The sequence below is a fragment of the Oryctolagus cuniculus genome, chromosome 18, assembly GCF_051225735.1.
Source record: "Oryctolagus cuniculus isolate XC-2025 breed Fujian yellow rabbit chromosome 18, ASM5122573v1, whole genome shotgun sequence".
NCBI lineage: Eukaryota > Metazoa > Chordata > Mammalia > Lagomorpha > Leporidae > Oryctolagus > Oryctolagus cuniculus.
Window position 1 is genome coordinate 14,101,267 of NC_142884.1, and position 25,510 is coordinate 14,126,776.

General features: G+C 65.0%; 1 protein-coding gene across 11 annotated transcripts; it reads left to right on the plus strand.

Moving 5' to 3' along the window:
- CIC (capicua transcriptional repressor) lies at nt 1-25,128 on the plus strand. Of its 11 annotated transcripts, none has more exons than XM_089318769.1 (21): nt 1-139; nt 3,172-5,988; nt 16,509-16,658; nt 16,743-16,977; nt 17,060-17,189; nt 17,285-17,467; nt 17,550-17,715; nt 18,562-18,764; nt 18,854-19,079; nt 19,474-19,577; nt 19,811-21,044; nt 21,135-21,322; nt 21,633-21,754; nt 21,853-22,019; nt 22,117-22,407; nt 22,508-22,830; nt 23,041-23,285; nt 23,382-23,536; nt 23,614-23,745; nt 23,915-24,046; nt 24,132-25,128. In XM_089318769.1, the coding sequence occupies exons 2-21, from the start codon at nt 3,183-3,185 to the stop codon at nt 24,497-24,499; spliced, it is 7,560 nt and encodes a 2,519-aa protein (XP_089174895.1). In that variant the 5' UTR covers nt 1-139; nt 3,172-3,182; the 3' UTR covers nt 24,500-25,128. The 11 variants fall into 11 exon arrangements, with proteins under 11 accessions (XP_089174895.1, XP_051692417.3, XP_051692416.3 ...); XM_051836457.3 differs by having other exon boundaries at nt 13-139; nt 22,114-22,407; XM_051836456.3 differs by lacking the exon at nt 1-139 and adding an exon at nt 808-925 and having other exon boundaries at nt 22,114-22,407.
- The last annotated feature ends 382 nt before the right edge of the window (nt 25,129-25,510 follow it).

The window sequence follows — 25,510 nt, forward strand, 5'->3', positions numbered from 1 at the left end:
GGTCATTGCGCCGCCCCAGCCACTGCTGATTGGCTGCGGGGTTCGAGGGTGGCGGTTGGTTGCTCCTCGCACCTCCCCCTCGTGCCGCTACCGCCGCCGCCGAGAGGAGCCACTGGCGACGCCAGAGCCAGGAATCCGGGTGAGTTGGGGCCCTGGGTCTAAGATGCTCTTGGTGTCCAGTAACACTTAGTAGGAACTGCCCTTTCCGACTTTTTCTCCTCGCCTGGGCTCTTTGGTGCTCCAGGCACTCTGTCACATGGGAGTTGTAGTCTGCCTAGTATTGTCGACTATGGGCCAGAGACGTGAGAAGACTACGATTCCCAGCAGGAATTGCGACCAGCCGGTCAACAAACGCTCGGGCCACGCCTTCTGAGCCTGCTCATTGGAGGGATCTTTGCTTATCCCCGCCTTCCTTTATTTCATTGGCTACTGTCCCTCTCAGGGGCCGGGTTCCGGCCTATGGAGCATGACGACTGGGTACTGTATTCGTCGTTTACCACTAAGACAGTCTGCAATTGGTCTACGCTGATGTCCATCACTTGTTGTGGGGCAGGGCCCTAGGCAGATCAGGCGGTCGTAGGCTCAGGTTGGTGTCGGTCCGGAGGGAGGCTGGTCTTGGATTTTGGCCCCTCCCCCTAGCGCTGCCCGTTGGGCGCGATTGGTTGCTGTGAACGTCGCTCGTCGCCGAGAGGCGGAGTCAGTCAGGTTGCGAAAATCTATTGGCCTAGGCTGGCGCCGGTCAGCGGGGTTGTGGCCGCTGATTGGCTGGTTACTCCAGCTGTTGCAGGTCCATTCACCATTTTGTGTGTTGGAGTAAAAAAAAAAGGGAGAATCGAGAGGGAGAGCCGGAGGGGGGGCGGGGAGGGACCGGACCGGACCGAGCCGGGGCCAGGGCCCCCGGCCCCGAAACCCCGCTGAGCCCGAGGTGAGGGGCGGGGCCAGGGCTGACACAGCAGGGGGTTGAGGGGGGCTGGGGGCCGAGGGGGGACAGGTGGCAGGGACTGGGAGGAGGGACAGGGGGAAAGGGGTGAGCGGAATGGTGGGAAGGGGAGAAGGAGTGGAGGAAGTGGAGGGGGGAGGGTGATGGCAAAGGTGACTGGGGGACGGGGTGGTGGGCAGAGGACAGGTAACAGGAGTGGAGGGGTGACAGGACTAGATAAGGGTGACAGGGAGAGGGAGGGGACAGAGTTGGAGGGGGTGACAAGGAGAGGTGATGGGGGGAGAAGGTGACAGGTCCAGAGATGGCTGACAGGAGAGTGACTGAGAGTACTAGGAGACAGAGATAAATGGGGGTGGCAAGCAGAGGTGAGAGAGGAGGGGGCCTAGGGTCTGTGAGGAGAGAGGTGGAGGTAGAGGTGGTGACAGGATGAGAGACAGAGTGGCAGAGAGGCTGGTTCCAGTAGGGCTGGTGGGAGCAGAGGGCACAAGACCCCAGAGAGCCAGGGCCTGGGCTGGCCTGGGCTTGAAGAGGGACTGCTGAGATCCTGAGGGAGGTGAGGGCCCACGGGGCCTTGGGGCTGGGGGCGTCATCCAGAGAGAGGTGGGCAGAGAGTAGGCCCCAGGGGAAGCAAAGAGGCTTGGCTTCTGAGGTGAGTTGGCTGGACCAGGCAGCAGGGTGCAGGGGTGCCCTGCAGTGTGGCTGTAGGCCCTGGGTGGGGTATGCAAAGGTTTGTGTTTGGGTAGGACTGGGGCCAGATCTCAGTCCCCCGGATGGTGACCCGGCAGCTCGGGGAGGCACTGATGGCTGCCCAACTCCCAGGGCACTCGGGGGGCAGCGTGGGGCCCTCCAGGCTCTGTCTGTGAGGACCACGGGACTGGCCCAGAGAAGGGGCAGGCCTGGGACTGCAGGGTCCACGAGAACAGCAGGACCCGAGTGGAGGGCCTGAAGTTAGGGTCCCCGGAGAGCCCCAAGACAGAGTCGGGGTGCCTCTGGTCGTGTTGGATCCTGGTCCTAGCCCCCCGCCCCTCCTGGGGGCCCCTTCTTTGCCTCCCAGGTTCTCTTAGTCACTTCACAGTGAAGTTTTTTCCCCTTTTCTCAGGGCAACTTGAAAGGGGGCGGGCAGTAATGACTGTTCAGGAAGTGGGTGAGGTTGGCTGGCTGGGCTTGTCCTGCTTCCTTTGACCTTATCCCACTTATCCCCACCTGGAGTTGGAGGGCTTATGTGGGGGCCTGAGGGGGCTGGGACACTCAGCCACCCTGCCAGAGACAGCCCAGCCAGGGCGGGATACATGCAGGCCAGGAACGGGAGGCGGGGGAGAAGGGGGGCTGGGCTTGCTGCTGTCGGGCTGGGTGCTGTGGGGGAGGGGCGGGCTCCCATCCAGGGGGACCGAGGAGCCCTGGGGTGCAGCTCTGTGTCCCGCTGTGTGATGACGTGTGTGCCAGTGTGTGTGTGTTTGTGCGCGTGCGTGCACTCATGCATGCCCCGTGGCAGTGCTGGGTGTGAGCTCTTGCACCAGACGTGCCCCTGCCTGCTCTCTGCCAGGATCTGGGGACAGGGTTGTACCTGGCAGGCCCGGGGTGCAGGGCAGAGTGGGCAGCCGTCTCTGAGGACTCTGAGCCTGGCCTCCCTTTACCACAGTGCCTGGCCGTGTCAGGCTGCCCAGAGGGCTGGAGGAGAGAGGCTCACGTCCCAGTTCCCTCCCTTACCGCATGTGTGTGCCCTCTGGGCGGTGACAGTGCGAGGGAGCCCGCACACTGAAGTGGCTGGGAGTGCAGGCTCTGGAGCCACACTGCCTGCGTTCAGACCCTGGCCCTGCCATTTCCTGACTGGCTGCTACTGGACAAGTCCCCCAGTCTCTCTGTGCCTTGGTTTCCCAAAGCGTTAAAATGGAGCTGATAGCAGCAGCACCCGCCCCCCCCAGGGCTGTGGTCGGGATGAAATGAGTTCATGAAGGCAGGCTGAGCACAGGTCCCGGGACAGAGGGGGCGCTCTATAGGTGTGACCTGTTAGTGCTCCCCGTGCAGGCTTGCTGTGTGCTCTGCAGAGAGCAGGCGTGTGTGAGTGTCCCCAGGGAGCCAGGGTGTCTGTGCCAGTCCGTGCCTAGGCGTCAAGGGCGGCCAAGGGGGACGGCTTGGGCATCGTACGGTTGAGGTGGTGGACTCCGCAGAGGGGAAGTCCTGGGGGACACTGGGTTGCTCCGGATGATCCCTGTCTGGCCTTCCCCCTGCAGGTGGACAAAAGATGAAGCCAATGAAGAAGGCGTGCGCAGGCCTTGCAGGTCCCGGCAGCGGCAGCAAGTCCCCACCAGCCACCAGGGCCAAGGCTCTGAGGCGGCGCGGGGCTGGGGAGGGTGACAAGCCAGAAGAGGAAGACGACGAGGCGCAGCAGCAGCAGCAGCAGCAGCAGCCGCCGCCGGGGCCAGGAGAGGCTGAGGAGGGTGAAGAGGAGGAGGCCGAGCGGGGCCCTGGGGCTGAGGGACCGGCCCCAGAGCTGCACCCTGGGGACCCGGCCCCAGGTCCATCTGAGGACCCCAAAGGGGACGGGGAGGCCGGCCGCTGGGAGCCCTCACTCAGCCGTAAGACGGCTACGTTCAAGTCTCGCGCGCCCAAGAAGAAGTACGTGGAGGAGCATGGGGCTGGCAGCAGTGGGGGCGCCGGGGCCCCTGAAGAGCGGGTGCGGACCCCCGAGGAGGCCGGCGGCCTGGCTGTGCCCCCGCGGCCGCCCACCTCTGCCCGCTCCTCCTCTACTGACACAGCCAGCGAGCACTCCGCGGACCTGGAGGACGAGCCAGCTGAGGCTTGTGGTCCAGGCCCCTGGCCCCCCAGTGGCACCAACGGCGGCTATGACCTGCGGCAGCTGCGGTCCCAGCGGGTGCTGGCCCGGCGGAGCGATGGCCTCTTCCTGCCGGCTGTTGTGCGCCAGGTGCGCCGAAGCCAGGACCTGGGCGTGCAGTTCCCTGGCGACCGGGCCCTGACTTTCTACGAGGGTGTGCCAGGCGGGGGTGTGGATGTGGTTCTGGATGCCACGCCGCCACCGGGTGCGCTGGCAGTGGGCACTGCCGTCTGTACGTGCGTGGAGCCTGGCATGGCTGCCTACCGTGAGGGTGTGGTGGTGGAGGTGGCCTCCAAGCCAGCGGCCTACAAGGTCCTCCTCAGCCCTGGCCCCAGCTCCCAGCCGGGCCCACCGGGCGCCCTAGCACAGCCCCCCCAGCCGCTGCCCCGGGAGCCCGAGGAGGCTGTGTGGGTGGCCCGCTCCAGCCTGCGCCTGTTGCGCCCACCCTGGGAGCCTGAGGCTCTGCTGAGGAAGCCCCACTCCGGCCCCGAGGACGAGCAGGCCGAGCCGGGGGCCCCCCTGCCTCCCTGCCCTGCTGGGCTGGACCCCAAGCAGCCCGAGGATGCTGAAGTCTCTAAGATCAGCTTTGGCAGCAGCCTGGGGGCTCCCTGTGAGGAAGGTGAGGAGAAGCACCCGCCGGCCCTGGGCACCCCGGCCCTGCACCCACTGCCCCCGCCCCAGCTCCTGTCACCGCCACCCAAGTCTCCAGCCTTCGCGGGCCCCGGGCGCCCTGGCGAGCAGCCCTCACCTTGCCAGGAGGGGAGCCAGGGCGGCAGCCGGAGCAGCAGCGTGGCCTCCCTGGAGAAGGGGGCCGCGCCGGCCGCCCGGGCCCGCACACCGCTGACAGCCGCCCAGCAGAAGTACAAGAAGGGCGACGTGGTCTGTACCCCCAACGGGATCCGGAAGAAGTTCAACGGCAAGCAGTGGCGGCGGCTGTGCTCACGAGACGGCTGCATGAAGGAGTCCCAGCGGCGGGGCTACTGCTCGCGCCACCTGTCCATGCGAACCAAGGAGATGGAGGGCCTGGCGGACAGCGGGCCAGGCGGGGCCGGGCGGCCGGCTGGCGTGGCAGCCCGTGAGGGCAGCACCGAGTTCGACTGGGGTGACGAGACATCTCGGGACAGCGAGGCCAGCAGCGTGGCAGCCCGTGGGGACTCACGTCCACGCCTGGTGGCCCCCGCTGACTTGTCACGCTTTGAGTTCGACGAGTGCGAGGCGGCCGTGATGCTGGTGTCTTTGGGCAGCTCGCGCTCCGGCACCCCCTCCTTCTCGCCCGTCTCTACGCAGTCACCCTTCTCGCCGGCCCCGTCACCCTCGCCCTCGCCCCTCTTCGGCTTCCGCCCGGCCAACTTCAGCCCCATCAATGCCTCACCAGTCATCCAGCGCACCGCCGTCCGCAGTCGCCATCTGAGTGCCAGCACCCCGAAGGCAGGCGTGCTGACGCCACCAGACCTGGGCCCTCACCCGCCACCACCTGCCCCCCGAGAGCGGCACTCCTCTGGCATCCTACCCACCTTCCAGACCAACCTGACCTTTACCGTGCCCATCAGCCCCGGGCGGCGGAAGACAGAGCTGCTGCCTCACCCAGGGGCGTTGGGGGCCCCTGGCACAGGGGGTGGAGGCGCCGCCCCCGATTTCCCCAAGAGTGACAGTCTAGACTCTGGTGTGGACTCGGTGTCTCACACCCCTACACCTTCCACCCCGGCTGGCTTCCGAGCTGTGTCGCCTGCTGTGCCCTTCTCTCGCTCCCGCCAGCCCTCGCCGTTGCTGCTGTTGCCCCCACCTGCCGGCCTGACCTCGGATCCGGGGCCCTCCGTGCGCAGGGTGCCTGCTGTGCAGCGGGACTCACCTGTCATTGTCCGCAACCCCGATGTGCCGCTGCCCTCCAAATTCCCAGGGGAGGTGGGCGCTGCCGGTGAGGCACGGGCCGGGGGACCTGGGCGGGGCTGCCGCGAGACCCCAGTGCCCCCCGGGGTGGCCAGTGGGAAGCCTGGCCTGCCCCCACCTCTGCCGGCCCCCGTGCCCATCACCGTGCCTCCAGCCGCGCCGACTGCCGTGGCCCAGCCGATGCCCACCTTTGGCCTGGCCTCTTCACCCTTCCAGCCCGTGGCCTTCCACCCCTCACCTGCCGCCCTGTTGCCCGTCCTGGTGCCCAGCAGTTATACCGGCCATCCTGCCCCCAAGAAGGAAGTCATCATGGGCCGGCCTGGAACAGGTAAGAGGCGCAGGTGGGTGGGCAGGGCAGGGGCTCACTTTGAACAGGGCCACTTGCAAACTGGGCTCTTGGGGCGAGGCCCTCAGGAGCAGCTCAGGGGAGGCTGGCCTCCCCCCTGCACAGGTGTCGCAGTGGGAATGTGCAGGTCAGGCATGGGACTGGACTGCCCGGGCTCGATGCGCCATTCCCAGAGGCTTCACTCTGGGGAGCCACCAGTCAGCAGACCTTTGTTGAGTGTAGACCAGGTCAGGCCCCGCGGAGAACGACCGTCATGGTGACGGCTGCCATGGCTTATGGTGCCAGGTTGGGTGGGGCATTGCAGTGACAAGCCCTGGATGGCTGTCTCGCCCAGATTTTCACGCCCACCCCATAATACAGGATTGACCACACAGACCCTGTCCCAAATCCTTTCCAAATGCCAGTATTAGCTCATTTTGTCTTAATGACCCTAATGGATTATGCCTGTCCGTAGGAAACTGAGGCCAGGTTAGTTACTTGCCCAGGGTCACGTGACTAATGCTAAATCCCAGAGCCAGCCTTCAAACTCGGGCAGGTTGGCCTGTGACCACGTAGCTGAATGCTGGATTATAGATGGGAGCCTGCGGCCCTGGCAGGTCCTCTGCTGGGAGGTGGCAGGACTGGGACCACGGCAACCAGTGAACATCACAGGTGCGGGCAGTGCCGTGGAGGGGAGCTGGCCACATCCTGGGCTCTCCTCTGGGTGTGAATCCAGCCTGGCTGCCCTCAGGACAGGGCGTGTAAGCCGAGAGTTGCAGGAGATGAGGTGGAACCTGCAGCCACAGGCGGAGGAGCCTCCTGGGAGGAGGCGGAGGGGAGTGGCCTCTCTGAGGGGTGCTGGCAAGCGGGGGCCACGGCAGGCTGGTGGTGCTGTCACCTTCCTGCTGTCCGCAGACCCAGGGCCGTGCTAGAGGGTGCTGAGGACACCGCCTCCCCTCCGGGGTCATGGAGCAGGCAGACCTGTCCCTAGACAGTGAGACCAGAGTGCTCGGGGGTGGGGTGAGGGAGCCGGGAGGCCAGGAGAGTCCAGGGAAGGTGCCACTTGAGCCTGAGGTCAGGAGGGCTTTTGGACGAAGGGGCCGGGACCCATGGACTAGAACATGAAGGGTGTGAGGGCGGGAACCTGGCAAGGCAGGCTGGACCTCCAGGCCCAGAGAAGTTTGTGCAGAGGCCTTGAGGCAAAAGTCGATATCTGCAGGACAGGGAGTCTGCGCAGTTAGGGGTCCTAGAAGGTAGGCGAGTGCCGGGGTTTGTGGCTGGGGATTGGTGAGCAAGGGTCAGGCCGGAGAGCACCCTTAGCAGACTTGTGAGCTTGATCCTGAGAGCACAGGGTGCTGGGGAAAGCTCAGTGCAGATCCAACCACGTCTGCACCACGGAGGGTGGGCTGGGGTCCCAGAGACCACCAGCAAGGGGAGCAAGGGGCTGGGGCAGGGACCAGCTCAGGAGTGAGGCCAGGGCCTGTCCTCATGGCTCCAGCCAGGCCCAGCTCCCATGGCACGGCACAGGGTCCCAAGGGGGCTCCACATGCCGCTCCTGCTCATAGACTGGGGTTGTGAGCTGTGTGCCTGCCTTCGACGTTCTGTACCTTTGTTATCATGGTTGCTAGGAGGTCACACTCAGTGGGGATTTTTGTCCTTAGATGAAGGACCTGAGGCGGAGTGTCTCAACCCACCCCCTTCACCTGTGTCCACCGTGTGCGTTGTGGGATTCTCACACCCAGCGGTCAGAGACGCCTCTCACCGCGCACTGGCCGTGTGTCTGCCTGGCGCTCTGTCCGTGGGTTCTGCCACCATTCACTCACTGAATCCTCACAGCGCCCAGAGGAGGAAACTGTCGCTGGAGAGGAGAGGTAGAGGGACAGGGACTTGCCTGAGGTCAGCCAGCTAGGATGAGAGAGAGAGAGAGCATGCGCTGGGATTTGAACCCAGGCTATCTGGCTCCAGGTCCCAGGCTCTTAAGCACTGTCGGTGATGGTGATGATAACAGTCACAGTAACCCGTCTTTGTTGCTGCACCATGTGTGCAGCTCTAGGCTTGGGGCTATTTGATCAAATCCACCTGATACATAAAGCAAAGATTACCAGTCCTGTTGTCTAGGGGTAGAACTGAGGTTCAGGGAGGGGAGGCCCTTTGCTGGAGGCCACCCAGTCGTCAGGACTTGTCGAGTGCCTGTCCTGGCGGCTCTGAGCAGCCTTCCTGACAACACCCACGCTGATGCAGCCAGGCTGCCCCCAGGGTCAGGCGGCCTTTTCATTCTTCTCCCAGACGCCTCCCTAAACCCTTAGGAGGGAGGCAGCTCGGGGCCAGCTCCCCCTGAGGTCCAGATGAGGCAGATTGTGTCCAGGCCTAGTGAGGCCACGGTCCCTGTGCATTCTGCCCGCCAGTGCCAGGGCCTGACCCTCCATCAGAGGGCAGCAGGTGTGAGGGGGCGGCCCAGGGCAGGCTGCCGGCTCCTGCCCCCCGCCAGGCATTTGCTTCCGCTGGGGGACGTGCTGGGGCAGGCTGCCGGCATTCTCCACATTCTGTGCATGGCATGGCCAGCCAGCTGCCATTGCCACCTCCCTCTGACTCTTCCCGCCTGCTCCTCAGGAGAGGAACCCGCCCCAGGGCCTGTAGCCTTGGCCCAGGAGACCAGATGGCTCAGCCTCATTCCTGGCATGGCCTGCTTCCCAGTTCACAGCCGGACAGGCATCGCCCCCTTTCCTGGGCCTCTGTCTCTTTCTTGGGTTCCTGTGTCTTTCTCTGTTTCTGATCTGTCTTCTGTCTGTGTGACCGTCCTCCTCGGAGTCCGGCTGCCTGGACATTAGCCCTCATCTGAGCTTTCAGCCCAGCGTCTCCCTGCTTTGGCTTCCTCGCCTGGGCTCCAGCGTCTCTGGACCAACTGTGGCATCCTCCCCGGTCTCCCCCTCCCACTTTTCATAGTCTTGCTGCCCAATCCCAGCCTGTGGACAACAGGTGCTCCGAGCCTTTCCGACAGTGGGCAGTTGCTAGGCACTGGGTCCCCTGCTCCTTTCCTGGGGGAGTTATCCAGCCCACTCTTGCTCCTTGACAAATTCTAGGTGCCCACTGTTGTCCCTCAAACTGGCTAATAAGTGTCAGGATCCATCTCGTAGGCCCACCCACCATCCAAGCACCTGTTCCCAAGTTAGGCAGGAAGGCGGGGGCTGTAGGAAGCAAGTCAGGAGATCCGGCTGCAGGGGGGCGGCAGGAAAGCAGCTCCTGTGCCCACCCACCTGCTGCAGGGCATGGCCCCGATCACCCTCTCCACCCCACCCCACCCTGGCCTTTTAGACTTTGGTGCCAGCTTCCTTCAATGGAGTCTTTGATGTAGGCGCCCCCAGCAGGTAGGTCTCAGACACAAGGCAGCACCCACCAACCATGCCTGGCCAGGTGAGGGAAATGAGGCCTAGGGAAGGGCCAAGGGGGTTGAGCCTGGGACTGCTGACTCCCAGATCCAGGTTCTGCCTACTATAATTTCTTCTGGCCCCAAACCACGAACCCGTCTCCACCACGAGAAGCCAGCTCCCTCGTCCCTCTGCCTCAGCAGCCCTGGGGACGTGGACTGGAAGACAGATGTGGATGCAGGCAGCTCAAGGATGCGCGGAGGGAATACTGGGAGGACGGGAGGAGTGAGGTTCAGATAGGCTTCTCGTTGGGGGTGGCATCTGAGCTGAAGTATGAGGAGTGAGTCTATCCCAGCAATGGAGGGCGAGGGCAGGCCAGGCCAAGGCCCTTGCCTGAGCAAAGTCCAGGAAGGGTGAAAGTGCATGAACTCGAGTGGCTAGTGGGGACTGGAGCTGCCGTAAGAGCCCAGGCCCGGCCAAAGGGTGCCATGGAGGACAGACTGAGAAGCAGGGGCAGGAAAGAGGTTGCCATCTGGGTGTCAGAAATCTCTGGAGAACTGTCCGGGAGGTGACGGAGGCCTAGGCTCGGAGAAAGATGGGAGCTGTAGGGCTTGTGAGTCCTGGTGATTGGTGGTAGACTCGCAGCCCTCGGCACCGCACGCTGCTGGGGCGAGGCTGCCTCCTGGCGGCGGCCGACGGCAGGGCAGCAGGCGCGCGCATGCGCAGCGGGGGAGCGGCGGGGTGGTGGTGGTGCGCGTCCCGGAGCCCCCGGCGCCCGGGCATTAATGGCTCCATTAGTGGCCGGGAGGGAGGCGCATTAGCGGCGGCGACGGCGTCTGGCTCCCATTACCACCGGCGGCAGCGGCTGCACCGCAGGCGGCTGGACCCCAGCCCGCCGCGCCGCCTCCTCCGCCCGCACCCCGTCCCCAGACCCCGCTCCCCGCCAGGGCCCAGGCAGGGAACCCCTGTCCCCCGACTTCGGTTAGAGGACAGGAAAGCTGAGTGGACTTGGGTTCAGATCCCAACCTGCCACCTCCCGACTGCAAGATGCTGCCCCCACTCTGGGCTTATTTCTTCCCCGAAGTAGAAGGGTAAACAGGGTGCACCTGGGGCTTTAGGGATCCGGACGGCACCCCGGCGAGGGCCGCGCCCAGCCTGCGCCGGCACCTGGAGGTGTGGGTTCCCGCTCACCCCTGGGGGTCGGCCCCCAGTGCCGGGCTCCGTCCTTCCCATTGGCGGCCATCGCTCCCGCCGCCCGCCGATTGGCCGAGGCCCACTCCCCCGCCCTGCGCCGTTAACCCCTGCGCAGCCGCGTCCTGGGCCGGGTGGGGGGGCCCCGCAGACAGCTCGGGTGCCAGCTGGCCCGTGCCCCGCCGCGGCCCGCGTGGGTGTCAGGCCGGCCGGGCGCCCGCCCGCCCTCCCAGCACAAAGCGGCTTTGTGGGGCCTGCCGGGGCCTGGCCAGGAGCCAGGCGGCGAGTGGAAAATCTCGTGAGCGCGGGGAAGGGAGGGGAACGCTGGGCGGCGCCCCCTCCTCCGCCCGGGCCGGGCCGTGGCGCCTCCCACAACCCGCGCCGACCAGCCTTGCCAGCCCCGGCGCCTGTGCACCCCCTCCCACCCAAACCCCCATCCCACACTCCATCCGCATCCCACCCTTCTCCCAATCCCCGGGGACCCTCCCCCACACCACTCTCCTGCCTCTCTTTCCCTCCTGGTCCTCCTGCCTCCCCCAGCCCCACTCACACTGACTCACTCGGGCGCTATTTTTAGTCCCCATCCCTGCTTAGCCGCGCCAGCCCAATCCTGGGCGCGTTCCCCAGGCAACCCTGGCCGTCGCCGACGCCGCCTGGGGTGGGTGGGTGGGTGGGTGTGTATGTGGAGAGCGGGTGAGGGGAGCTGGGGACACCGGGGTGGTGAGCCGAGGCGGGGACCCAGGCCTGAAGAGCAGGGCGGGGGAGCGGCGCCTCGGGGCTCAATAAATGGGGCCCACGAGTGACGGTCCCTCCGTCAGCCAGCCTGCCTGGCTGCCCGCCCCGGGCCTCTGGGCAGGCCTCGGCCTGTGCTGCCTGGGGTGGCTGTTGGTGTCTCCGTCTGGGCTACCTGTCCCCAGGCCCCGAGTGGGAGGGGCAGTGTAATGGGAGCTGTGTAGGGCCAAGCATTTTTGCGGATTTCGGTCGGGGTTGGTGCAGGGGTTACCTGCCCTGAGTGAGTGTTGGTGTGCTGCCTCACAGCTGGGGCTGGGGCCCTGGCTTGGGGAACTGCTACAGCCTTTTCCAGCTAGGGAGGCCCCAGTTAGGGCTGGGGATGGCTGGAGAGGGGGAGCTGTCTGGGTATGGGACCTGCTCCCGCCCTTCCACTCCTAATCCACCCCCACCCAGGGTTCCTCCACCCTGAACAATGGAAGCTAAGTATAGGGCTGGCCCAGTGCCCAGGGCAGGGGGGCCTTTCCCGCCCGGATCCCCGCCCCTCCCTGCCAGGCTGGGCCCCCATTTGGTTGCCCCGAAAGGGGCCCCTTCCCACCCCTCCTCCCTGGGCACTGTGTCTTCTACCAGATGTGCAACCCTCCCAGATGTGTGGGGCCCTTCTTCCCTCCTGTGCCATGCCCGGCTCCTTTTCACCCAGCAGAAGGGGGGGAGCTGAGGGTGGGGCTCTGCTGAGCTCTGCCCCTGGGCTGCAATGCAGTGGGGAAAGGGTTAACTTGCCAGTAGGTGACTCACTCACCGGTGAGGAGAGGAGGGGGCAGTGGTGGGGAGATAGCGGCCACATTGATTTCTGCCTCACGTTGCAGTCCCTGGGGCAGTGAGGTAATGGAGGGTCTGAGTCTGGGGCTGCAAGGGAGGAGGGGGCAGTCACCTAATAGTCCCTCTAGCCCCTCCAGGCTTACAGCCAAGTGTCTGGCCCTGCAGCCTCTGGAGGTCAGGGGGCCACAGACTTTTCCTTCCCCTCTGAGCCCCGGATGGCTGGGTTTTGCCCCCTCTCTGCGCCTCCCACTCTGTCAGAGATGGATGGGCTGGGGAAAGGGTCTGTCTGCTCCTGTGTAGGAGCCCCGTCCCAAGCACGGGCGCTTTTGTGGACCCAGGCCTCTACCCTTAGTGGGTTGGCCCCTGTGCCCCTCTTGGATGGTCCAAGGCCTCAGCCTCTTTGCCTGGTGGGCCCGAAACCCTTGCCCAAGGCTCCTTGTGTGCCGTCTTCACTTTTCTGTCCTCACCCCTCTCTCTGTATCATTGTCTGACCAAGTTCCTGGACCTGTTTGGGATGCCCTGCCTGTGTCCAGCACGAAGTCAAGATCAGAGCAGGTTCCATTGCTGGAGTGCTTGGGTGTCCCAGCCTGGGTGCAGGATCTGGCAGTTTGTTCAGTCTCTCACCTGAACACTGGGCGGGGTCAAGCTCCCTAGGTGGGCGGGAGGATTCAGTCCCAGGCAGTGGCCATTTCCCTTCTTCCTCCTGGACCTTACTGTGGGGAGGGGTTGATGAGGGCTGGTGGTGCTCTGTGGGCCCCTGCCTGGCAGATGAGTGGACGTCAGGGCACTGGCTGAAAAGCTGCGGATGGCCGTGGTGTTCTGTATACCCGGCTGGCTTTGGTGCTGAGGCAGGCAGTGGGCGCCCAGAGCGTGGGGTCAGTGATGGTGTCTGGGAGTGTGTGACGATGAGGAGGGGTCTTGTGGAGTGCTAGGCAGGCTGAGTGTGAGTGTGGTTGTGTGGGTGGGATGTGGGGCATGTGCAAGGGACCAGCGGTGGCTGTGCTGAGCTCTGCCTGTTCCATCCCTGGTCTGTGTGGGCCGGTGGGGGTGTGCTGCGGAGGGGTGTCAGCGAGGCCTGTGTGACAGGGCATGTATCAGGCGGTGGGTGAGCAGGTGTGTGAGGCGTGGCACGTGTGACAGCGTGGGTGCAGGACTGAGGGCACTTGTGCCCTTGGGGTGTGTGAGAGATAATGGGTGTGGCATGAAAGTATGTCTGTGAGGAGTGTGTGTGCTTGTGAGACAGAGTTGTAAGGGCTCGGGGACGGCTGCCCAAACGCGCGCAGTTTGTCGGTCCGGGCTGGACGCGCACTGGCGGCCGTGCAGGCGGCGGGTCGAGCCGCGCGTGAGAGTGTGCCTCGCCCGGGCTGGACACGCAGCACCACACATAACCTCGGGGCCTCCGCAGCGCAGCTCCCCGAACCGCCCCCCTGGCTCGGTGCCTTTACTGCAGTGCGCCCTCCCTGCCACCGTCCCACCGCGGTCCCGCCCCCAGCCGGCTCGGGGCCAACCGGAGCCCGCCCCGCCCTGTCCTTATTTGCATATGACTGACGTTCCCCCGGGGCGGCCAATGGCGGCGGGCGCGGCGGGGCCTGACCCGCGCGCGGCAGCACCGACCAATGGGCTCACGCGCGGGGGGCCGGGCTTGCGCGGAAGGCCGCGGGGGAAGCGGGGAAGGGGCGGGGGGAGGCGCGGCGGGGGGAGGGGAGCGCGTAGTAGTGGCGGGGCGGGGAGGCGGCGGTGCTTCGGCGCGGGGCTCGCTCGGAGCGCACGGACGCACGCACGCTGGTCCGTCTGCCCGCCTGGGGCCGGAGGTCGACCCGGCGCTGAGCCGCGGGCTCGGGACCCGGAAAGGCGGGGCGGCGGCTCCGGCAGCCGGGGCGCGCGGGGCCAGAGCCGTTACCCGCCGGAGCTGCGAGGGAGGGAGAGAGAGGGAGCGAGCGAGCCAGCGAGCGGGGAAGGGAGGGGGCCGCCCCCGCGCACGCGCGCCGCGCCCCGCCCCGCCTGCCCCGCCCGCCGGGCTCCGCGAGGGAGGAGGGAGAGGGAGGGGGCGGCGCCGATGGCCCCCGCGCCGCGCGCCCCGTGACGGCCCCCGCGCGCGCCGGGGGGCGGGGCGGGGCCGGCGCGCGCTGACCTCCCCCGCCCCCCGGGCGGCGGGAGGCAGGCGGCGCTGTGCGCAGGCGCGCTCGGCGGAGACCCCCGCGTGGGGCAGCCGGAGGGGGGCGGCGGGGGGGGCATGCGGCGACGGTCTCCCGCTCCCCCCGGGCCCGAGCGGCGACGGCCGAGGAGCCGGCTGCGGGCGGAGCGGCGTCGGCCGCTGAGGAGGTGCGAGCCCCTGACGGGCCCCCCCGCGCCGGACCATGTACTCGGCCCACAGGCCCCTGATGCCCGCGTCCGGCGCGGCCTCCCGTGGCCTCGGCATGTTCGGTCAGTAGCGCCCGGGCCCTGGGACGGCAGGGGTCAAGGTGTCGGGGAACTGAGTGCGGAGTGACGGTGATGGGGCTGTAGTGTGAGGACGGTGGAGGCAGAGTAAGGGGTGAAAGTTAGGGAGCTCGGCCAAGCCGAGTGGTTAGTGTCGGCAGGTGGGAGTGTATCGGAGCGCTGGAGTGAGGAGTGGGGAGGACCTGGGACAGGTGTGGTGTTGGAGTGATGGAACGGAACAGGTCCGTTGGAATTGGAAGCAAGGGGTGCGGCGTAACTGGCTTTGGACTGTGGGTTGGAGTAGGAGCAACATGAGACGTGCTGGTCCTAGGTTTGGAGTCCAGTCGGGGAGGGGGCTTTGATCGACCTGTGGGGCCTGGGACTGGACGCTTGCTGGGAGCAGAGTGGTGGTCTGGTGTGTTTTGCAGAGAACCTGGAGGGGGCAGGACCATAGGACTGCCCCCCATTGTCTACAGGGCCCCTTCTCCACTTCCCAGAAAATGAGGCCCGTTCACAGATGAGAACGGTCTGTGTGAAGGGAGGGACAGATCCCTGGGGGGCTGTTTTGGGGTTGGAGGGCCCTGAGGCCTCTGGGCCCCCAGTGCCCTCTGGTTAGGGGTTAGGGGACAGGATTGTGTGGTCTGGAGCGCCCCTCCAGTGCTGTCTCCCTGGTCTCTGTCCCTGGTTTCCTTGAGGTCCTCTCTTTCCTTTGTCAGCCCCTGATAGAATCCGGCCTTAAGCCGGTGCCTTACGGGCTCCTCCGGTCCAGGCTGCTGGAGGCACAGGGTGTGGGGGGGTCACGTCAGGTCAGGTGGATCTGAGTCGGGGGAGGCCTGGCGCGATGGAGACCAGGGCTAGGGCGTGTCCCTCCTCCTTTCTTCGTCTTCCCCGAGCAGGGGCCTCTCTCTCTTTCCCTCCTCTGCTGCTCTGCTGGTTCCACTTCCCCCAGGGAGCCAGGCAGTAAGAGGGGAAGCCCACTCCCAGTCTAGGCTCCGCTCAGAAGTCCAGCCAGGGTGAGTCCCAGCCCAGGGCCTTGCCCTCCTGCCACCCAGCTCCTGGGGCTGAAGTTTGGACCCCTGGGACCAGCCCCCCGGGTGCGGGAAGTGTCTTCCTGTGCATATCCTCAAGGAAACACCTGGCACTTTTGCCGCCGGCAGACTTGTAACCATTCTCTCCTCTGCCCTATTGTCCCTGCCTTTTCTTGCAAGGTTTACCACACCCTCCCCTCTTTCTGGGCAAGGGGGCTGGACCCTGGAGAGTTTAGAGGGAGGGTGGGCTGTGAGGCCTCTTCATGGATGGCAGATTCTCTCTGGAGAGAAGCGGGGCGAGCTGCTGGCGACACCTGTGCTGGCGCAGGAAGGGCAGGTCTGGTGCCCCAGGGTCTCTGGTAGGGGGAGGAAGGCAGGGAGAAATACCTCCCTGTACACCCCAGGCTGTGGGTTATGGACAGAGAACTGGAGGGCAGGAGAGAGAGGACCCTCTGCCTCAGGAGAGGGAAAGGGCGTGTGAGGCCAAGGGGAGGGGTTGCGTCAGGTGGCCGCATGGGTGTGGGGAATGTGGCAAGACGGGTAAAGGGTCCCCAGCCTGGCTGAGGTCTTGGGGCCTTGGGAGGGTGGGATGGCAGCCGAGCGTGACCCGATTTGTAGCAGGAGCCAGTCCTTCCTCTGGCCTGGTCCCTGGTGGCTGGCCTGGTGGAGGTTGTCGGGGAGGGAGGAGTGGGGCTTGAGTACTGTTCCCCTTCCTTGCTTTCTCGTCTCCTCTCCCCCCTCTCCCCACTCCCCACTCCCCTCTCCCCTCTCCTCTGTCTCTTTCAGAAATCTAGGAAGTCTTTCTGGGAGTAGTTTTTTTGAATGTCTCAGGGTCAAGCCTGGGAGGCTCTGGGATTTGGGAAGGGGTGTGAAGAATGGGTGTAGCCACCTGTTCCCACGGTGGGAATGAGCTGTAGCTGGGGGTCAGGGCCAAGTGCTGCTGCCGTACAGCTCACCTGGCTCCCTCCTGCAGTGTGGACGAATGTGGAGCCCCGCTCTGTGGCCGTGTTCCCTTGGCACTCCTTAGTACCCTTCCTGGCACCCAGCCAGCCTGACCCCTCTGTGCAGCCGAGTGAAGCCCAGCAACCTGCCAGCCATCCAGTAGCCTCCAACCAGAGCAAAGGTGTGAGGAGGGGGTCGAGACGAGGGATGGGATGGGGGGGTCTCTGTGGCCCAGGAGCCCTCTGATCTACCTCTCTGCCCCCAGAACCTGCTGAGTCGGCAGCTGTTGCTCATGAGCAGCCACCGGGTGGGACAGGAAATGCTGACCCTGGGCGGCCCCCTGGAGCCACATGCCCTGAGAGCCCAGGGCCTGGACCCCCGCACACTTTGGGGGTGGTGGAACCTGGCAAGGGTCCTCCTCCTACCACTGAGGAGGAGGCCTCTGGCCCGCCTGGAGAGCCCCGGCTGGACAGCGAGACAGAAAGTGACCATGATGACGCGTGAGTGCCCCAGAGCCTGGGACTGGAGGGTGGAGTGGCCAGAGACAGGGCCCTCACTGTCCCTGCGTCCCCTCCCGTGCAGGTTCCTCTCCATCATGTCTCCTGAGATGCAGTTGCCTCTGCCCCCTGGAAAGCGTCGGACCCAGTCACTCAGCGCCCTGCCCAAGGAGCGGGACTCGTCCTCCGAGAAGGACGGACGCAGCCCCAACAAGGTGCCTGGCCTCCACCTGCCCCCTGCTCACCCTGCGGCCTGTCAAACCCGTCCCCCTGCTCTTGACTGCCCTGCTCTGGGCTCTGTTTACCACAGCGAGAGAAGGACCATATCCGACGGCCCATGAATGCCTTCATGATCTTCAGCAAGCGGCACCGGGCCCTGGTCCACCAGCGCCACCCTAACCAGGACAACCGGACCGTCAGCAAGATCCTGGGCGAGTGGTGGTACGCTCTGGGGCCCAAGGAGAAGCAGAAGTATCATGATCTGGCCTTCCAGGTAACGCCGCCTCCTCTTGGCTCCTCTCGACTCCCCCTCGTGGGTTGGGTGAGTGAAGGGTCGCCCTGCCCTCTCCTGCCAGGTGAAGGAAGCCCACTTCAAGGCCCACCCAGATTGGAAGTGGTGCAACAAGGACCGAAAGAAGTCCAGCTCGGAGGCCAAGCCCACGAGTCTGGGGCTGGCAGGAGGGCACAAGGAGACGCGGGAGCGGAGCATGTCGGAGACGGGCACTGCCGCTGCCCCTGGGGGTCAGTCAGCCCCTTGGCTCTCCCACCCTGCCACCTCCCTCCCTGAGAGCTGCCAGTGACACCCTTGCTTGCTCGCCCCCCGCCCCAGAAGCTGCTCTCTGCTCTGTTGCTTTTGTCTGAGGACACTTAGCGATGAGGGGGCTGGCAGTGGTTTCACGTGGAGGAGCCAGGGAGGGCCGACAGCAGTCTCCGTGTCCACTGTCATGTACTCGAGCATTTGCCGCGTACCAGGCACCGTGGGGAACCTGGTGTCTAGTGCTCAAAAACACCCTATTTCCATTTGAGGACGTGCGCTCATGTGCTTAAAGTCACAGACTCAGGGAGTTGCCCCTTCAGAAGTTACGCGCTCCGGCGTGGCTGGCTCCCAGGCCTCCGGCGTGGCTGGCTCCCAGGCCGCCGGCGTGGCTGGCATCGCTGCCGTGCAGGGCCCCCTCCGCTGCTGCCGTGCTGCTGCTCAAGGCTGTCCGGCGTGCCTGGCAGTGTTCTGGGTGCTTCTCTGGAATGACCCTGCAGTTCTGTGACTGGGGATGTCGCTGCCTCTGTCACATGAGGGCACTGCGGGTCCTGCAGGCCTGTGCTGCTCAGCTGGCCAGTCCCCGGGTGCCCCTCTCTGAGCCCGCCTGCTCTCAGAGGGGCTGCCTCTCTGTGGCCCCGCAGGGCGGGTACAGCAGGCGGGAGATGCTGCTCTGGTGGGTGTTTTTTGTTTTGTTTTGTTTTGTTTTTTTCCTTCCAGCAGGTGGCTCAGGAATTCCACCGGTCCTCTGTGTCTGTGTGTGGGTGGTTTGGCCAGTCCAGGTGCTGGTGTGAGGCTTCTTGACTGTGACCGCCACCCCCTCTACTTTCCAGTGTCCTCTGAGCTCCTGTCCGTCGCAGCCCAGACGCTCCTGAGCGCGGACACCAAGGCTGCAGGCAACAGCTCGTGTGGGCCAGAACGGCTGCATGCTGGCGGGGGACCTGGCTCGGCCCGGCCCCGAGCATTCTCCCACAGTGGGGTGCATGGCCTGGATGGTGGGGAAGTAGACAGCCAGGCACTGCAGGAACTGACTCAGGTCTGGGGGGCAGGCCACTAGGGGGTGGGCAGAGAGGGGTGCCCAAGGCAGCAGCCCCAACTGAACCCTCCCTGCCCACTTGTCTGCAGATGGTGTCAGGTCCTGCATCATACTCTGGCCCGAAGCCTTCCACTCAGTATGGAGCTCCAGGCCCCTTTGCAGCCCCTGGGGAAGGAGGTGCGTTGGCGGCCAGTGGACGCCCTCCACTGCTACCCACCCGCGCTTCTCGTTCCCAGCGCGCAGCCAGTGAGGACATGACCAGTGACGAGGAACGCATGGTCATTTGCGAGGAGGAAGGGGATGATGATGTCATTGGTGAGTGGTGCAGGGACCAGCAGGCCAAGGTTCAGAGGGTGGCAGAAGAGGGTGGGCTCTCATTCCTGCTACTGTGCGTGTGTGTGTGTGTGTGTGTGTGAGAGAGAGAGAGAGAGAGAGTGAGTGAGTGAGTGTTACAGACTCAGGCCTTGTTGAATAAACCTAGCCCTTCTCTTGGAAGCCCCCAGCTTGGTGGGAATCCCAGAGGACCAGGGGGCATGGCTAGACCATCAGGCACAGGGTGAGGTGCTCTTAGCCATGTGCTGCTGGGCTCCTGCACTGGGCAGACAGAGCCCTCGGGCCGAGGAGTGGTCCTCCTAGATGGCACACTTCCTGTCTGCTCAGGGCAGGACCCAGGCTCCAGATTTGCCCACACTGTCCCCTCTGCTCTCAGCTGACGATGGCTTTGGCACCACTGACATTGATCTCAAGTGCAAGGAGCGGGTGACCGACAGTGAGAGTGGAGACAGCTCTGGGGAAGACCCAGAGGGCAACAAGGTGAGGGCATGGAACATGGCTCTGTCCCATCCTACTCACTATCGGGTACACTTGGCAGAGGGGGAGGCCGAGGTCTGGAGGGCACAGGGTCCCTGCTCCGTGGGGAATTAGTCACGGGCAGGGTGAATTGAGGCCTCAGCTGGCGGGAGTGCAGGCTTAGGCTGGCCTGGGTGACCGCACGGTGCCGGTGCTCTCCTGATGTGGATATGGCTTTCCCTTTTCCTTCCATCCAGGGCTTTGGTCGGAAGGTGTTCTCACCTGTGATCCGTTCCTCCTTTACCCACTGCCGTCCCACACTGGACTCTGAGCCCCCTGGGCCCCCGGATCCACCTGCAGCCTTCGGCAAAGGCTACTGTCCCACCCCGTCCTCCTCTTGCTCCTCTTCGGCTGCCTCCTCAACCTCAGCGGCTGCCTCCTTCCCACTGGGCTCAGGAACCTTCAAGGCACAGGAATCTGGTCCGGGCAGCACAGCAGGCCCACTCCGGCCTCCACCCCCTGGGGCTGGGGGCCCAACAACTCCTTCCAAGGCCACCCGGTTCCTCCCGACGGATCCTGCCACTTTTCGACGGAAGAGACCTGAAAGTGTGGGGGGCCTGGAGCCACCAGGTCCCTCAGTCATTGCAGCGCCTCCCAGTGGGGGAGGGGGCATCCTACAGACACTGGTCCTACCCCCAAACAAGGAAGAGCGGGAGGGCAGTGGAGCCCGCGTGCCCTCAGCCCCAACCCCATCACTGGGTTATGGGGCCCCAGCAGCCCCTCTGTCCCGCCCTGCTGCCACCATGGTCACCAATGTGGTGCGGCCGGTCAGTAGCACGCCTGTGCCCATCGCCTCTAAGCCCTTCCCCGCTGCTGGCAGGGCCGAGGCATCTCCAAATGACACAGCAGGTGCCAGAACTGAAATGGGCACAGGGTCCCGGGTGCCTGGGGGCTCCCCGCTAGGTGTCAGCCTAGTGTATTCAGACAAAAAGTCAACAGCAGCCACCTCACCAGCCCCACACTTGGTGGCTGGACCCCTACTGGGCACTGTGGGGAAGGCACCTGCTACTGTCACCAACCTGCTGGTGGGTACTCCAGGCTATGGGGCCCCGGCACCCCCAGCTGTCCAGTTCATTGCCCAGGGGGCCCCTGGCAGTGGGACCACTTCGGGCTCAGGAGCAGGTGCTGGGAGTGGCCCTAATGGGCCAGTTCCCCTGGGCATCCTGCAACCAGGTGCCCTGGGCAAGGCTGGAGGTATCACCCAGGTGCAGTACATCCTGCCCACGCTGCCCCAGCAGCTTCAAGTGGCACCTGCCCCAGCACCAGCCCCTGGGACCAAGGCAGCGGCTCCCAGCGGCCCTGCGCCCACCACCAGCATCCGTTTCACCCTCCCGCCGGGCACCTCCACCAACGGCAAGGTCCTGGCCGCCACTGCACCCACTCCTGGCATCCCTATCCTGCAGTCTGTACCCTCCGCCCCACCCCCCAAAGGTGAGGCCTGGGCTGGGCAGCGCAAGGAGAGGGGCCACAGGCCTGTTGGGCGCGCTTGTAACTTTTCCTTTCTTGCCTCTTAACTTCCAGCCCAGTCAGTTTCTCCCGTGCAGGCCCCGCCCCCAGGTGGCTCAGCCCAGCTGCTACCTGGGAAGGTACTAGTGCCCCTGGCCGCCCCTAGCGTGTCAGTGCGGGGCGGAGGGGCTGGCCAGCCACTGCCCCTGGTGAGCCCGCCCTTTTCAGTCCCTGTGCAGAACGGCGCCCAGACGCCCAGCAAGGTAAGGGCATCCTAGCCTTTGCTTCCTCCTGCTGGTTGTTGGTCCCTGTGTCTTCCCTTCCTTCAGTCTCTGGTCTGTCTAGGGACTCTCTCTCGCCATCATCTTTGATGTCTCTGTGAGTCCTCTCTCCCTTGAGTCCTTGGTATCTCCCCCTTGCTCTCTGTCCCAGCCTCTGCCACTGTCCTCTTTCTCATCCCATTCTGATTCCCAGTTCTTTGTTCCTTGCCTTTGGTTTGGAACTCCTGCCCCCACCCATCTCAGTCCTCTCTGGGCCCAGCTTACCCCAGCCCATGGCTGCTCTTGCCTGCAGATCATCCAGCTAACCCCAGTGTCTGTGAGCACACCCAGCGGCCTGGGGCCGCCCCTGAGCCCAGCCACGCTTCCCGGGCCCACCTCACAGCCCCAGAAGGTTCTGCTGCCCTCTTCCACAAGGTAAGCAAAGTTGAGCCCTCCCCTGGAGGCCGTGGCAGGGGTGAGGTGAGGCGAGGTCTGCCCACCTCATTCCACCCCCTTTTCTCTTCCTGTGGCAGAATCACCTACGTGCAGTCAGCGGGTGGGCACGCGCTGCCCCTGGGCACCAGCCCCGCATCCAGTCAGGCTGGAACAGTCACCTCGTACGGGCCCACGAGCTCCGTAGCTCTAGGCTTCACCTCGCTGGGGCCCAGCGGCCCTGCTTTTGTGCAGCCCCTGCTCTCAGGTGAGGGGCGGCCTGACAGGCAGTGCTGGGGACCCAGGGTTGACTGAGGCAGCCTGGGCCCTGACTTGGTCCCTGACTCACCCTTTCTCCTCAGCAGGCCAAGCCCCACTGCTGGCTCCTGGCCAGGTGGGCGTGTCGCCTGTGCCCAGCCCCCAGCTGCCTCCTGCCTGCACAGCCCCTGGAGGTCCTGTCATAACGGCATTTTACCCTGGCAGCCCTGCACCCTCCTCCTCAGCACCCCTGGCCCAGCCATCCCAGGCCCCCCCAAGCCTGGTCTACACTGTGGCCACCAGCACCACCCCGCCAGCTGCCACCATTCTGCCCAAGGGCCCACCAGCTCCTGCCACTGCCACCCCTGCTCCCACAAGTCCGTTCCCTAGTGCCACAGGTAGGTGTGAGACCCACCACCCAGAGCAGGGTGAGTTGGGGCCCAGGGGATGGGCACCAGTTGGGCCTGGCTCAACAAAGGCTCTTCTTCCCTGTGGCAGGTTCCATGACCTACAGTTTAGTGGCCCCCAAGGCCCAGCGGCCCAGCCCAAAGGCCCCCCAGAAAGTGAAGGCCGCCATCGCCAGCATTCCCGTGGGCTCCTTTGAGGCAGGTGCCTCCGGGCGGCCTGGCCCTGCAACCCGGCAGCCTCTGGAACCTGGCCCAGTCCGTGAGCCAACTGTTCTAGAGTCTGAGCTTGAGGGGCAGCCCACCCCACCGGCCCCTCCACCACCCCCAGAGACCTGGACTCCCACAGCCCGGAGCAGCCCCCCGCCACCCCCACCTGCTGAGGAACGGCCCAGCACCAAGGGCCCTGAGACCGTGGTGAGCACCCGAGGCTCTGCCGTCCCTCAGTCTGCTGTCTGCTTTCGGCTCGCTCTTCCCTCAACCGTGTGTGTTGGATGCCTTCCCATCTGGCGTCTGGACCTTCTCCAGGGGTCCGTGTTGGGCTGTCTCAGCTTAGTCTTGTTCCTGGTCTTTGCCCCAGTGAGTCTGAGTCTGGGTCTTCCATCTCCCTGCCCGTCCCCTCCACAGGCCAGCAAATTCCCCAGCTCATCTTCAGACTGGCGCATCCCTGGGCCAGGCCTGGAGAGTCGTGGGGAGCCTCCCACCCCGCCCAGTCCAGCCCCAGCTCCAGCTGCAACCTCTGGGAGCAGCAGTGAGGGAAGCAGCGGGAGGGTGGCCGGGGACACCCCTGAGCGGAAGGAGGCGGCCAGTGCTGGCAAGAAGGTGAAGGTGCGGCCCCCGCCCCTGAAGAAGACCTTTGACTCCGTGGACAAGTGAGCAGGGGCTGGGAGCCTGGGCGGAGTGCTCGGGGTCGGGGGAGCGGAAACCCACAGGCAGAGGCAGTGGAGGTGACCCTGCCGACTCTCCAGCAGGGTCCTGTCGGAGGTGGACTTCGAAGAGCGCTTTGCGGAGCTTCCGGAGTTTCGGCCTGAGGAGGTGCTGCCCTCGCCCACCCTGCAGTCCCTGGCCACCTCACCCAGGGCCATCCTGGGCTCTTACCGCAAGAAGAGGAAGAACTCTACGGGTAGGTGACCCCGGGCACCTGCGGTAGGAAGGGGGAACGCGGGGCCGTCTCCACTGAGCCCGCTTCTGTGTGAGCAGACCTGGACTCGGCACCTGAGGACCCCACCTCACCCAAGCGCAAGATGAGAAGACGCTCTAGCTGCAGCTCGGAGCCCAACACCCCCAAGAGTGCCAAGTGCGAGGGGGACATCTTCACCTTCGACCGGACAGGTCAGGGCCTGCAAGAGGGGTGGGGTCTGGAGGCTTACCAGCGTCCTTGATTGCCACAGTGACCTTGAATGAAGTAGAATCCCTTGAGGGCGTGGCTGGACACGCGAGTGGCAGCCAGGGGGCCCAGGCGGGCTGCATTAGCCTTGGCTGTGCTGCTTTGTCCGAGCAGGTACAGAAGCCGAGGATGTGCTCGGGGAGCTGGAGTACGAGAAGGTGCCGTACTCGTCCCTGCGGCGCACCCTGGACCAGCGCCGGGCCCTGGTCATGCAGCTCTTCCAGGACCATGGCTTCTTCCCATCAGGTGAGCGTGTCTTAAGCGTCTTGGGTCACTCAGTGGGATCCAAGCCGTGCATCTCATTCTGCCCTCTCTCCCTTTCTGCCCCCAGCCCAGGCCACAGCAGCTTTCCAGGCCCGCTACGCAGACATCTTCCCCTCCAAGGTTTGTCTGCAGCTGAAGATCCGTGAGGTGCGCCAGAAGATCATGCAGGCAGCCACGCCCACGGAGCAGCCTCCAGGGGCGGAGGCCCCTCTCCCTGTACCACCCCCTGCGGGCAGTGCTGCTGCCCCTGCCCCCACTCCCAGCCCAGCTGGGGGCCCTGACCCCACCTCCCCTGGCTCGGACTCTGGCACAGCCCAGGCTGCCCCGCCACTGCCTCCACCCCCAGAGCCGGGCCCTGGACAGCCTGGCTGGGAGGGGGTCTCCCAGACCTCTCCCCCTCCCCCAGGCCCCTCCACAGCTGCCACAGGCAGGTGAGGGGCCCTTGAGAAGATCCCAGGACCCACAGTACCCTCCCCCCCATCAGGACATGGACAGTACATAGGTGGCAAGAATGGGGGGGCAGGATGGTTACCTCCTCCCCAGTAAAGCCATTTGTCCTTTCCAGTTGGGGGGTGGAATGAGGCCTGCTCCTCATGTATATACCCCTCCCCCCCAGCTCCCACCCTGTGCTGGGGGGCAGCTGAGGGAAAGCAGGGGCACAGTCTCCCTCCGCTGAGCCCCTGTACCGAACCTGGAGTATGACCTTCAGAGCTTTTCACTTGTACTTTATGCAAAATGGCTCGTGAGAGGGCTGCAGGCTGGAGGGTAGTGCGGGCCATCGGCCACAGGGAGGCGCCTGTGGAGTAGGGGGAGTTCATGTACCCCTTTTTTCCCCAGAGGGGCTGGACTCAGGTTAGTTTGGGGGTGGGGGCTCCTGCACTTTGCCACAGGCATGGGGAGGGTTCCCTCCCCACCCCCTCTGCCCTCCCAACTTGGGTTGTACTTTCTAAGAAGGTGATTCCCCCACCCATGCCCCATCCCCAGAACAAAACATGTTGATCATGTGCAATATTTCTTACTGTGCCGAGAAGCCGCAATGACCGAGATTAAAGCTGTTTAACACACTTGTGTGGCTGCCCATTCTAAAGAGGAGGGGTGTTGGTCACACCAGTCTCAGGTGGCCGGTGGGGGGGCAGTGGACTTTCCAAAGTGGAGCCAGCAACAGGTACCAGGCAACCCCTCTGCAGCCAGGGAACCATGATGTGGACTTCGCCCCTTTCTCCACCACCTGACAGCAGTTTGGGGAAGGCCTGAGAGCAGGGGGGTGTCAGCGTTTCACCCTCACTGGCTCCAAAGTCATTTTACAGCCCCAAGAGGTCCTAAGAGTAGAGGTGGCACGTGGCTGGCCCACCCGTGGTGCCTTGTCCTCAGTGACTCCTGCTGCCCCCATGTGGCCCAGCCCAACACTACAGCAGGCCAGTGAGATCCTGTGCTGGGTTACACTCT

Coding starts and splice junctions, on each gene's coding strand:
- CIC (XM_051836457.3), top strand. CDS start 3,183: ATGAAGCCAATGAAGAAGGCGTGCGCAGGCCTTGCAGGTCCCGGCAGC. Junction 16,659..16,742: donor AGCCTCCAACCAGAGCAAAG/GTGTGAGGAGGG, acceptor CTCTGCCCCCAG/AACCTGCTGAGTCGGCAGCT. Junction 21,755..21,852: donor CTGCTGCCCTCTTCCACAAG/GTAAGCAAAGTT, acceptor TTCCTGTGGCAG/AATCACCTACGTGCAGTCAG.